The sequence below is a fragment of the Tamandua tetradactyla genome, chromosome 8 (assembly GCF_023851605.1).
Source record: "Tamandua tetradactyla isolate mTamTet1 chromosome 8, mTamTet1.pri, whole genome shotgun sequence".
Taxonomy (NCBI): domain Eukaryota; kingdom Metazoa; phylum Chordata; class Mammalia; order Pilosa; family Myrmecophagidae; genus Tamandua; species Tamandua tetradactyla.
Window position 1 is genome coordinate 33,086,164 of NC_135334.1, and position 13,126 is coordinate 33,099,289.

A 13,126-nucleotide genomic window follows, 5' to 3' on the forward strand; every position below is an offset into this window, starting at 1 on the left:
AGGTGTGGAAACTGGAAAAAGCAGCAACTCATCTAGGTCACTGAGGTTCAATGACACAAAATAAGATGAGAACTGTTAAGAGATAGGGAGAGTCCAGGACATGGGCACCTTATATGCAAGGCAGTGCTAAGGAGCTTGGACTTGATCCACTAGGCAGTGGGCAGCCATCGATCATTTTTTAAAATTATATTCTTTTCCTTATCATTCAAACACAAGAGAAAAAAATCACCATAATCCCCTAACCTGGATAAACACTAACATTCTGGTGTATTTCTGTGTGTATCTGTGTGTGTCTGTGTGTGTATATGTGTGTTTGTGTGTATGTATATGCATATGTATATATATTTTTCACTGATGGTTTTTGAACAGGGAAGTAACATCATGAGATTTTCATTTTAGAAAGATCACTTTAGCTCAGTGGTTCTCAACCATGGGTGATTTATCCACCCCCAAAGGACATTTGGCAAGGTCTGAAATATATTTGATTGTCACAACTGGAGGGGGAGTGCTACTGGCAATTAGTAGGTAGAGGCCAAGGATGCTGCTAAACATCCTACAGCACACAGGACAGACCACCACTACAAAGAATTATCCAGCCCAGAATTTCAATAGTACTAAGGTTGAGAAACTCTGCTGTAGCTAACAAAAAGAATACATCTAAGGGGGCAAAACTAGAGTGAGAGTGCCCAGGTTAAAGACTGTAGAGACAGTAGTGGCCTAAACTAAGGTAGAGGCAATGAAGAGGACAAAAAAGGGGCAAATTTGTGTAGGATTTAAAATGTAGAGTCATTAGAACCTAGTAACTGAATGTGGTAGTTGAAGAAGGAGGAGTCAGGGGAGAACTCTCCACTCTAACTGGGGAAACAATGATGGTGAGAAATATAGGATGTGGAACAAATGTGATGAGGTTAAGAATAAATCTATTCATTCATTTATTTAACAAATGCTGCTCAAGGAATACCCCATGCAGCAGTATGCTAGCAGGCCCTAAGGATACAGTGGGACAAATGAGACACAGCTTTTGGTGTCATGGCCTTTTAATCTTGTGAGGACACATATAATGAATAGAGAAGCAGAATAGTGATAAAATGGGGGAGTTCTGGATTCTATGAGAGCACATTCAAGGTGTATGCATCCTAGACTAAGTCTAGCCTCAGGGAAGTTCTCCAAGAGAAAATGACCATTATAAAGATTCATAAAAAATGAGATGGTTATCAAGGCAAAGAGTGGTAGAAGTGTTTTAGGCAAAGAAACAGTATGTGCATAGGCTCAGAGTTGTGGTAACTTCACTATAGCAGAGAGTCAGTTATGAGGCTGAAACGTATTCAGGGACTAGATCATGTGGGGCCATGTAAATGAATAGGAGAATTTGGACTTTAGACAAGAGCAAATGGGAGTCCAAATGTTAAGTGAAGGAAGACTTCTGGGGAAGATGGTAGAGTGCTCTAGGACTCAGTCCTTTCACTATTTTGAAATCCCCGAGGCCAGAAGAACACTGTACAACATCTAGGGAAAATTGGAGGAACAGACTGATAAATTATGGTAAAACATACAAACAAAAAAAATGGTAAATCGCTCTCTTTGTGCAATGGCTCTTGGTGCCCATTCCCCACCCTCAGAGCAGGCCACTGTGGGGAACAGTCCTAGCTAGCTGCTGGTGTCAGAAAAGAATATAAAAATACTCTTCCCTAAGAACAGGATTGGGTACAGCCAATCACTGATCACAGCTTTTGATTAGCTAATTTGGATTTCTGGGTCCTGGCTCTGAGGGTAGCTGTTGTTTTGACCCGGGCAGCCATTATTTCAACCCATTGTTATAACCTTCCACACATAGGGGAGGAGGTGGTGGGAATTTAAAGATGCAGTGCTTCCTCAGGGCTGTGGGGAACAGTTAGTTGAAGGGCTGCATCTGCTGGGTATGCCAAGAAAGCTTAGCTTTGGGGAGCTCTCAAAGAAGATTTTGGCATCCATCCTGATCCCCTCCCCAGGCACATCGGAGCTGGTCTGCACCCCCTTCATGGTCTCTGGTCCTATTTTGACTGGGAAAGACCAACAGGAAAGTCCTTTCCAAGGTGGCCCTTCTCCCAGAATTTGCCCTCCAGACAGAAGCATTATGGGACAACAAAAGGAGTGTAGAAAACTATAGAGGTGGACAGTCTGGAACAAAGGCTTTTAAGTTTCAAATACTTGGAAGAAGGAAGTCTGTCTCCTGGGAAGCAGAAGGGACAACCAAATCCCTGTAAATGGGGGGAATCCAACACAACTAACAAGCAGATGTCCAGGACAAGACAGAGGCCCAGAAAGACAGGGAAAACCCTGCACACTACGTTTGTCTTGAGCAGACTTTCCTGATAGGAGGGCTGTAGCTCAAGGAAATCTCTGTCTTGTCACAAACTGGCTACAAAACCAGGAAACAGACATACCAGGGATTAAACCCAAGTGAGCAAAAGAGAGTACAAGACAAGCAAAGAAACAGGAAATGATGGCCCGTCCAAAGGAAGAGGATAAAAATATAGAAAACACCAAGGAAGAAGATAAGAATGTGGACATACAAAACATAGCCTTAAAAAAAAAGATCTTAAGAATGTTACAGGATTATGTCCTGAAATCCAGAGGGGCCAGCCTCTTCAAGAACATCAACTAATTCCATCCTTCTATCTCATATTATTGACATCTCTTTCCAACATGAAAAAGTGAGAATGAGCATAGCCCAAATACCCCTAAAGATTGGGAGAAAGGTCAAAGGAGAAGCAGGAGTTAAAACAGAGAAAAGAGGATTTAACAAATGAGTATGACTGCTGAATCATTGTATTGATATTTCTTTCAATCTCCAGTGTCTTGGAGTAGCTAGAAGAAAAAAACTAAAATTGTGGCACTGTAACCCATACCAAATTCTGAAATCTGTTCTAAAACTACATGTTAAAATTTACTTTGAAACACATTGCTTTTTTGTGTATATGTTATATATCACAATAAAAAATGTTTAAAAAAAGAGAGAGAGAGTACAAATTTTAAAAATGTTTTTGCATGAGGAAGAACAAAGGAAGGTCATTACTACAGGGTGCTGAGAATAGATGGTAATTAATATTTTAAAATTTAAATTTATGTGTGAGACTAAAGCAAAAAATGTTTATTTGGTACAAAACTTATATTTTGACTAGTGCATTTCCTAATATAACCTATGTAGATAGCTTGGTTAAACACCATAAGTACGTGGAACCTTGAGTAGGACATGAGATTTTGTTAGTTTGTCCACCATGATGCTTTGATGGATCCCAGAGTGATTTGATCAGTGAGTGGAAAAGTATTTGCAAAGTCCCCTTCAGGGAATGGTGAGAAAGGGAGAAAATTCAACTTCCCCAAGTTGAATTCTTGATATTCTCACAAGCAATGTGGACAACCAAACCTATAGGCTGAGCCCCCAGTCTTGGGGTTTGTTCATATGAAACTTACCCCCACAAAAGATAAGTCAAGCCTACTTAAAATTAGGCCTAAGAGTCACCCCCAAGAGAGCCTCTTTTGTTGCTCAGAGGTGGCCTCTCTCTCCAGACAACACAACAAGCAAACTCACCACCCTCCCCCTGTCTATGTGGGACATGACTCCCAGGAGTGTGAGCCTTCCTGGCAACGGGACAGAAATCCTAGAATGAGCTGAGACTCAGCATCAAGGGATTGAGAAAACCTTCTCCACCAAGAGGGGGAAGTGAAATGAGATAAAGTGTCAATGGCTGACAGATTCCAGAGTCAAGAAGTTATCCTGGAGGTTATTCTTACACAAGTAGATATCACCTTGTTATTCAAGATGTAACTGAAAGACTGGAAGGAACTGCCTGAAAATGTGGAGCTGTTTTCCAGTAGCCATGTTTCTTGATGATGATTATATAATGATATAGCTTTCACAATGTGACTGTGTGATTGTGAAAACCATGTGTATGATGCTTCTTTTATCTACCTTGTCAACAGATGAGTAGAACATATGGAATGAAAATAAATAATAGGGGGAACAAATGTTAAAATAAATTTAGTTTGAAATGCTAGTGATCAATGAAAGGGAGGGGTAAGGGGTATGGTATGTATATATATATATTTTTCTGTTTTTGTTTTATTTCTTTTTCTGTTGTCTTTTTATTTCTTTTTCTGAACTGATGCAAATGTTCTAAGAAATGATCATGATCATTAGAAAAAAAGAGAGAGAGAGAGAAAGATAGCAATGCATTGGAAAATTCCAGTAGAAAGGATCTAGTTGATTCAGTGATCAAAGTATAGCTCTAAGATGAACTAGGACAGAAAGCTCCAGGAAGGCCTGGGATCCTGTCTGTCTCATTTACTCTCGTATTACCAATACCTAGCTTAGTGCCTGGCATTCAGTAAATACTTAGTAAATATTTTTGAAAGAAAATAAATAGAACTGGGAATGTAGTTTCTTAACCTGTAACAAGTTGATGTTGGTTTTTTGTATTTGTATTTGTAATCACATACTTATTTGAAGCTTGAAATTGCCATGCTTTATAGTTGAATTATTTTTGTTTTATCAAAACATTTTACTGGGCTGATATGATATTTTAAGAGGTGAGCTATGGAGAGTGAAGGGAGCCCACACTAAACACAAAGGAAAAATGTATAAGGGAATGGTATTCAGGGAAGAAATATTTTCTTTGGAGAGGCAGAAAGTTATCTTAAAGGGCTGTCTGTTGATTATCGCTTGAGCCCTGTCTTCATACAAGCTTCTTTTCACTTGGAAATTTAGAGATTATGAATACAGGTGAAATGAATGAGAATTGGTTTTAACCATAGATACAGAAGAAATGTAAAACTTATGAGAATACTATATAAAAATCATAAATATATTACATATGTACATGTTAATAAATGTTGATAAATTTTTTTAAATGCTCAAGAAGATGAAGTAGTTTAAAGAAAGAACTAAAGGATATCAGGAAAACAATGAATGAGCAATATGAGAGTCTAAGTAGAGAGAGATAAATTTTAAAAAGGAACCAAATGAATTACTAGATATGAAGACCACAATAACTGAAATAAAAAATACCCATGAGGGTTTGAATTATTGATTGGAGCTGACAGAAGACGACACCCTTGAAATGAGTCAGGCTGAGGAGTAGAAAGAAAAAAGAAATATTAAAAGCAAAAATAGCCCAAGATAGCAATGGGACACCATCAAGTGCAATAATATGTGCATTATGGGAGTCCCAGAAGGAGAAGAAAGAGAGAAAGGGACAGAATGAATAGTCAAACAAATAATGATAAAGAACTCCCCAAACTTAGCAAAAGATGTGAATATGAACAATGAAGAAGCTCAGAATAGTTTGTCTGTTGACAAAAATAATTCAACTATAAAGCATGGCAATTTCAAGCTTCAAATAAGTATGTGATTACAAATACAAATACAAAAAACCAACATCAACTTGTTACAGGTTAAGAAACTACATTCCCAGTTCTATTTATTTTCTTTCAAAAATATTTACTAAGTATTTACTGAATGCCAGGCACTAAGCTAGGTATTGGTAATATGAGAGTAAATGAGACAGACAGGATCCCAGGCCTTCCTGGAGCTTTCTGTCCTAGTTCATGTTAGAGCTATACTTTGATCACTGAATCAACTAGATCCTTTCTACTGGAATTTAGGTTACCAGGGGACAGGGTGGGGATAGGGAATGGGAAAGTAAGGGTTAAAATGTACAGGGTTGGGGTGGGCCATGGTGGCTCAGTAGGCAGAGTTCTTGCCTGCCATGCCCTGGACCCGGGTTCGATTCCTGGTGCCTGCCCATGTGGAAAAAAAAAATGTACAGGGTTTCCCAAGAAAATAGGCCAAGCCCAGGATTTTGAGGCTTGCCCTTCTGAAACTATTTCTGTAGGGGAGAAGCTAAGACTATCCATAACAAGGCCTAAGAGTTGCTTCCAGGAAGACTCTTTGTTGTTCAGATGTGGCGTCTCTCTCTAAGCCCAATTCTACAAAGAAAATCATTGCCTTCCCCATTACATGGGCCAAGCCATACAGAGGTGAAAATCTGCCTAAAAACATGGGGCGTGACTCCTGGGGATAAGCCTAGCCCTGGGGCACCCTGGAATCATAACACCTTCCAGACCAAAAGTGAGAAAAGAAGTATAATAAAATAAGGCTTCATAGTGGCCAAGAATGATCAAATGGAGTAAAGAGGCTATTCTGGAGGCTACTCTTATGCAAGCTTCTAGTGCTAATTGCCATGGGATGCCAAACCCCAATCAGCATCACTCCTGTTGACTCTTAAGAACACCTCAAACTGAGACTCTAAAAAAAGTTTTATGCATTAGGTTTGCTTTCCTGGAACATATAATTCCCAGAGGGTTCCTAGGTTAGATAAATCCTGAAAGGGACGAGCCTTTCCAGGATTATCAATTAATCACATCCCCCCTATCCTTTAGTGATGACATCCCTTCTCAACATGAAAAAGTCAGAAGTGACATTGCCCAAAGATCTCTACAGATTGGGAGAGGGATTAAAGGAGAAGAAAGAGGTATAACAGAGAAAATGGGATTTAACAAGTGAGGATGACTGCTGAATCACTATATTAATATTCGTTCTGGCCTCCAGTGTTTTGGAGCAGCTAGAAGGAAAACTCTGAGATGGTGGAATGGTAGCACATGACAAACTCTGGGACTGTTCTGTAACTATTTATTGACGTGTGCTTTGAAAATTATTGTTTTTTTTTCTTCACTTTGTATATATATTATTTTACAATAAAAAAGTTTTTTAAAAAATGTACAGGGTTCCTGTTTGGAATGATGGAAATGTTTTGGTAGTGAATGGTAGTGATGGTAGCACAACACTGTGAATGTAATTAACAGCACTGAAATATATACCACAATGTGATTAAAGGAGAAATGTTTGATTGTATATATGGTAAGAGAATCAAAATTTTTTAAATCCATGGAACTACACTGCACAAACATTGAGTCCTACATTAAACCATAGACTTTAGTTGGTGGTACAATTGTAGAAATGTTCTATCATCAATTGTAACAAATGTTCTACTCCACTCACAGGGTATTGGTGGTGGAGTACTGTATGCAAGTCCTGTATTTTATGCCTGATTATTTTGTAAACCCACAACTTCTCTAATAAAAAAAAGTGTTAAGCAGGGAAGTGGCATGGTTCAGTTTGTAGTGATCACTCTGGCTGATTGTAGAGAATGGATTGTATTGAAGCAAAATCTGGAGACAGAGGGACAGTTATGGAGCATTTGCAATAATGAGGGCAAGAGATAATAAAGTCTTAACAAACATAATGGCGGGAGCATGATGTAGAGATGTGGATGAATTTGAGTGTGATTTCTGTTTTTGAATCAACAGAATATGTTGATAAATTGGAAGGGAAAACTAGGGATGGAAGGAGAAGTTGGGATCTGTCTGAATTGCCTGTGAATCAGCAGACGGAGCTCTTCAGTGGCCATTGATTAAAGCGTGGTCCACCAACACTTGTGGAAAGTTACCCAGGGTTTTGGTTAGAAAAGAATATTCTTGAATTCCACCCTACTGTATTGAATGAGAATTTCTGAATTATATCTGCAAAGGTATAAAGATAAAAGAACATTTTATGGAGGAAGAATTAATTTGGTAAGTCTAGAGTACAGATACCTCTGGAGAAGTGGAGTGTGGGGAGATAAGGCTTGAAGGGAGAGGGGGTTTGGATGGAGGTCTCATCAGATAAAATCCTTGTATCATATTAAGGTTTATACCTTGTAAAATTTAAATGGGGGGTTGATAAATCAAATTTGCATTTTGGATCTCTCTATTGGTTGTATAAAGAATGGAGAGGAGTATAGAAGAGATATTGCAAAAGTTTAGTCTAAGGCAGAAAGAGTAGAGGTGGAGAAGCAGGGATAAATGTATGTGAGAGATCTTTAAAAGATGGCATCAGTAGGATATATGATTGAGTAAATGCAGAAAATGAGGTATATTTGCCTTCCTTGAAAGACCTGAGAACTTTTACCAACATAATTTTCAGAGTACCACTGTTGTTTTTATTCATTCTACATTCAGATCAGAAAAAAACTAACTTTTAGGAGGGTCTGGAGTAGGCACAGAGATTAAGTCCTGTATCCCCCTACCTAAGTGCACGCTGGCACATGTGGCCATTCACACCCTCGGGTGACTATACGACCTCCCACTAGCTGCACTCACACTCAGTGGCATTGTGTCCCAGCTGTGCTCCATGTATCCTCTAAAGCCACATCTTCCACTTCCCTGACACTCTTGGAAGCTGATTCCTACCCCTGCTGCCCTCATGCTGGAGCTGATGGGGCCTGGTAAACTGCTGAGATGCAACAGCCCAATAGGGTTCCAGAAAGAATCTTCACAGTCTGTCTTTTATTAGTTCTAAGCAGTTCCCAAGCTCCCTTGCCAGTTTCCAATTTCCCTTGCTCTCTCCCATCTCTAAGATTTTTCTCATGCTGTTCTTGATCTTCTTTTACCAGTTCAGTTGCCAGCCTCCCCCCTATTGCCTTCTCTGTTCTTCTTCAGGAAATGCTCACTGGACCCTCTGCATTTTCAGTGCATTTTACTTATCTCTCTTTATAGTCTTTATCATAGTTGGCTTGGATTTTGGTTCTTTATGTACCTAATCTTTCCTCTTCAAGGCTTTCAGAGAACAGTGCCCCTGTCTCAATCATATTTGTTTCCCCAAGCACTCAGAATAAAAGGAATAAAAACAGTATCTAACTTCCAGATATTAGCAGAGCTGATATTTCAGGATAATCAGGAAAAATCTAAATTAATTTTAATTTCTATTAAACTGAGCTAAACTATAAAATACATAGGGATATTTTAAACATATGAATTGCTTGGCTTTCTGCTCAATTTTCATGAACCATGAAAAAGTTAGGAGTTTGAATGAAGGAAAACTGTGCCTTGTCACTTTTGAAGATCTGACCTGAAGTCCCAGTTGGTTTAAGGCTTGATCCCCTTTGCTGTCCTCATAGTACAGAAGAGGACCGAATTTCCTACTGAGCTCTGAGTTATTACAGCCTGTTAACACTCGTGCTGTAATTCAAGCAGAGCACTCCTTGGAATATGGTTATAGATTTAAAAGATAATAATCTGTATCCCAGTATTGGGCCTAATTAATTTTTTTTTTCCCTCTCCCTGATCTAAGAGAGGCAACATGAATAGCAATAACATAATTGTTCTCCTCCAAGATGGTTTCATAATAAGTAAGGAATCTTTATAAAAATAAATATCTTGAAGCCATTTTAAAGGGATTTGCTTTTTAAATTGTTTCCTTGTGAATCGTGGAGTCTGTTCCTGAGTTAATCTATCTTTAACATAAAAATGTATGGAAACAAAATCTGTTTCACAATTGCAAGAAGACTCAGTATGCCATGGTGGTTAAGAAGGAGGGCTCTGGATTCAGACAGCCTGTGGCTGAATCTTGACTCAGTCACTAACTGTGTCTGTTAGGTAGCATTTTCTAACTTCCCTGCACTTCTAGCTCCTCTTCTATAAAAAGGGAATTGTACTAGTACCCACCTTACAGGGATGGCATATTTAAATGAGTTAAAATTCAGGTAGAACATGACAACAGTACCTGACCCATAGTCAACACTCAACAAATGTCACTATTTTTGCTTTTATGTTTTTATGCTGTGCTCAAAAACAAATCTACTATAATTTTTTTCTTGGCTACTTGAGTGACAAAGATAGAAAACACTATCTTCCCAGGGAAGGTTTTCCAAAAATTTTTTTTAACGATGCACTAACCAAGAAAGGCCTTCCCATAGAGCATTCAAAATATATCTTTTTGAGGTCTCAAGATTTAACAGCGAATATGCTATTGATTTTTCTTCTTGGTAAGAGTTAGGCCCTGCTTGAAATAAATTATTTCAAATTCTTTCCACAGATGTGATGTCCTTGCAAGACCTCCTGTGCCTGTGAAGGGATCTGCCACAGTAAGTAACTAGAGAAACAAAGGTTACTCTAAGGAATTCAGAACTTATATGATCCTGAGTTGGCTGCCTATTTAAATAGAATTCCCTTGGTTTAGTTTTAAATTTACTTTACAAGCTTAGATTTCTCCTAGGGAATCTAAATCCCAGTCATGGTTAGTTTCCAGTTGGCTCTGGTATTGAAATGTTCAAACAGTAGGCTCTTTATGAAAGGCATTAGGCCATCATGCTTCCACTCATGCCATCAGTGGCATCTCTGATGTTTTACCATGTGTCGCTCTTATACAACCTTAAAGGGTTGGGCAAAGGAAGAGGAGAGAGGCGGCCACTACCATTTTTGCAAGTAGGCCTGCGTGGGTTTGGACTGGACCTTTTCTACAGATTATCATCATTTGCATTCAAAGAGGAAGTCACTGATAGGTGATGTGCATTTGGCTGGAGAAAGTTCTCATGAAGGGATTGACCCAACATGACCCTCCTTCAAAGTTTAAATTTAAATTTATTACAGTGTTCAATGTTAACAAGATTGACAAGCTGTTAAATTTTCTGTTTCTTGCTTTTTCGTGGTCATAGCTTTTGATCTACATACGCCTCTGTCTTTCTGTGTAGCTCATGCGGTTTGGAGATAATATAAAGGTATAAAGGTTTAGAGAGTTTTTGGAAGGGACCTAAGAGTGCAGGAGGAAGACAGGGAAATTTTCCAACTGATCATGGATTAGTACTCTACCAACTTTTCTCTATCTCTTTTTTACAAAAAGCATGGGGTATAATTCTGGTGAGGAGTGCATATGAACAGAGGTTCTTTACTTCAAAAACAAAAGTGAGCCTCTTTACTTCTTCAGGTAATGCCACTTCTTTCTGCAAAATAACACTTAACCTTTTTCTTTCCCCTTTCCGTGCTTAAGGGCCAACCATAACACTGGCAGCAAAAACTGCTACTCTCCAATTGAGAATTTTCTACAGACCAGGCACTTGACATGTATCATTTCACTTAATCCTCACAGGAAATCCATGAAATAGGTATTGTAGTTATACCCGTTTTAAAGACAAAGAAACTGAGGTTTGGAGAACTTAAAAATTGTGCTTAAGGTCACACTGGGAAATGGTAGAGTCAGCATCAGAATTCCAGCATCATACTCCACAGCCAGAAGGCAATAATGCCTACAGCTCCATCCATCATCAAAGACATGTTTGCATATTGGCCAGAGTTGCCCTTACCTGCAGAGATCCTCCCCTTTAACTGAGAGGGGGACTGACATGGCACATCCTCTGTATATAGCATTTGCTTTTTAAGCAGGACAGACCTCTGTACAGGATGCTTCCGTATGCTTTTTCTTAGAAAACTGCTCATCGCTAACCATCCAAGCCATTTAAAAGCCTGGGAACCAGAAACAGATGGAGAATATAAGGAGAAATGTAAATGCCTAGAAGTTATAAAATTATAGTGCTAATCTGGAGTTTCGGAGATTGGAAAAATCCCATCTGAGATTTCATAGATATCTTTCTTTGACACTCCTGATTGCTGTTTGCTTTTAAACATTTCATTGCTCAGAGCATGTCTATCCAAATGGCTTGGAAACTGAAACTGAAACTCAAGGCAGTAATTTTTGTTCCCAGTTAATAACTATTATAAAAGTAGGAGAGAAAAAATAATGAAAACTACTTCTAAAACAAAGGTTCTGCAAGACATATAAATTTCCATTATTCACAGGAGTGTCATCCTGTTGGCCCACAGAAAGCTGGAAGTTAGCCAGCAATGCCACAGAGATTCTTGCCAGGTTTTGAGGTCACAAACTTCCCACCACTTGGCAGCTTGGCAGGAATGGTATGAAGAGAATTCAGCCGTCTTCTGGGAGGTTGTACCACATTGTTTGATAACCTTCCACTCAGAAAGATGGAAGCTGCTATTTAAACAGTTGCATAAACTTAAAAGAAGTAAATGATTTCATAAAACATAATTTTTAGAGTTAAAAAGAAACTTAGAGATCATCTAGCCCAATGTTTCTCAACCTGGGCACTCCTGACATTTTGGGCCACATAATTCTTTGTTGTGTGGTCCAGCTTGTATATGTAAGATATTTAGTAGCATCCCTAGCCTCTACCCACTAGATGCCATTTGTGCTCCCCAAACTAGTTGTGACAGCAAAAATATCTTCAGACACTTTTGAAGTTGAAAACCCCCAGTTGAAAACCACCTCCTTCCTGGTGAGGAATCCAAAGTCAAGATAGTCACCATCTTTGAGATTAGAGACAAAACATATAGCTTTGACCACTTACTGTTCCTTATCACTGAATAAATTCTGGTTGAGCTTGCTGTTAGGCAATACTGCCAGGCCTGTACCCCTCAAAACTCATCTCCAATGTGGCACTCATCCCACTAGACTATTCATGTGGGTTGATGTAAAATCCCTGAAGCAGGGACTGTGTTGCACAGGCCTTTGTATCTTCCCTGCCTGGCATCAACTAAACATCCAATAATTGAAAGAAAAAGCAAAGGAGTGGTTTTAAACCAGTAAGTGGGTTGGTGGATGTGCCCTTTACAGGAAAGTAGACACATAGCAAATATAGGAACACCTTTAAAAAGTAATTTCTTCTCTTTACCAAGGCATGTGATAACATCAATGAGTTTAGGCTTGAACTCTGACAACTGTCCTGCAGGTCTGGTTACCCTGGGAAGTTCTCACATCTTCTAAGGTTACTCGACAGCAGAAGGTTTGTTTGTCAAGTCATGTCAAATTTGCAGACAATATCAGTAGAGTGAATTGGGGCTATGTAAAAAGCCACACTTTGCTCAGCTCTTTTATGAGTCATGTTTGAGAAAGTAACTAAGCTCCCAAAAGCCGGCATTTGGAGACTGGCCTCTGGCCTCTAATCTGGTGGGCCATCTTTCCAACTCATTAGGCTGCAATCATAAGCAGGAAATTCTCCATAACCACAACAGAATATTAGTAGCTAACAGATTATTAACAGCTACAGAATGATCTGACCCAAAATGTCAGTACCAAGCCCACAAACTTTGGGTTAGATGATCTCTAAGATATTTTCTTAACTCTAAAAATTCTATGTCTTATGAAATCTTTTGCTTCTTTTAAGTTTATGCAATGCTTAAATAGCAGCTTCCTTCTTTCCTGAGTAGAAAGTCATTTGTTAATGTGGTAAGGCTCCCATAGGTGCTAGAATCCCCTTTG

The 13,126-nt window shown here is 38.9% G+C and overlaps 1 protein-coding gene across 6 annotated transcripts in view; it reads left to right on the forward strand.

Annotated features, from left to right (window-relative positions):
• The window catches only part of EXPH5 (exophilin 5), a 95,419-nt gene that overhangs the window by 66,356 nt on the left and 15,937 nt on the right, over positions 1-13,126 (forward strand). For all 6 annotated transcript variants that reach the window (XM_077113041.1, XM_077113039.1, XM_077113038.1 and 3 more), the window contains one exon: positions 9,893-9,941. In XM_077113041.1, the coding sequence (XP_076969156.1) occupies positions 9,893-9,941 (49 nt within the window). The remainder of the gene's footprint in view (positions 1-9,892; positions 9,942-13,126) is intronic.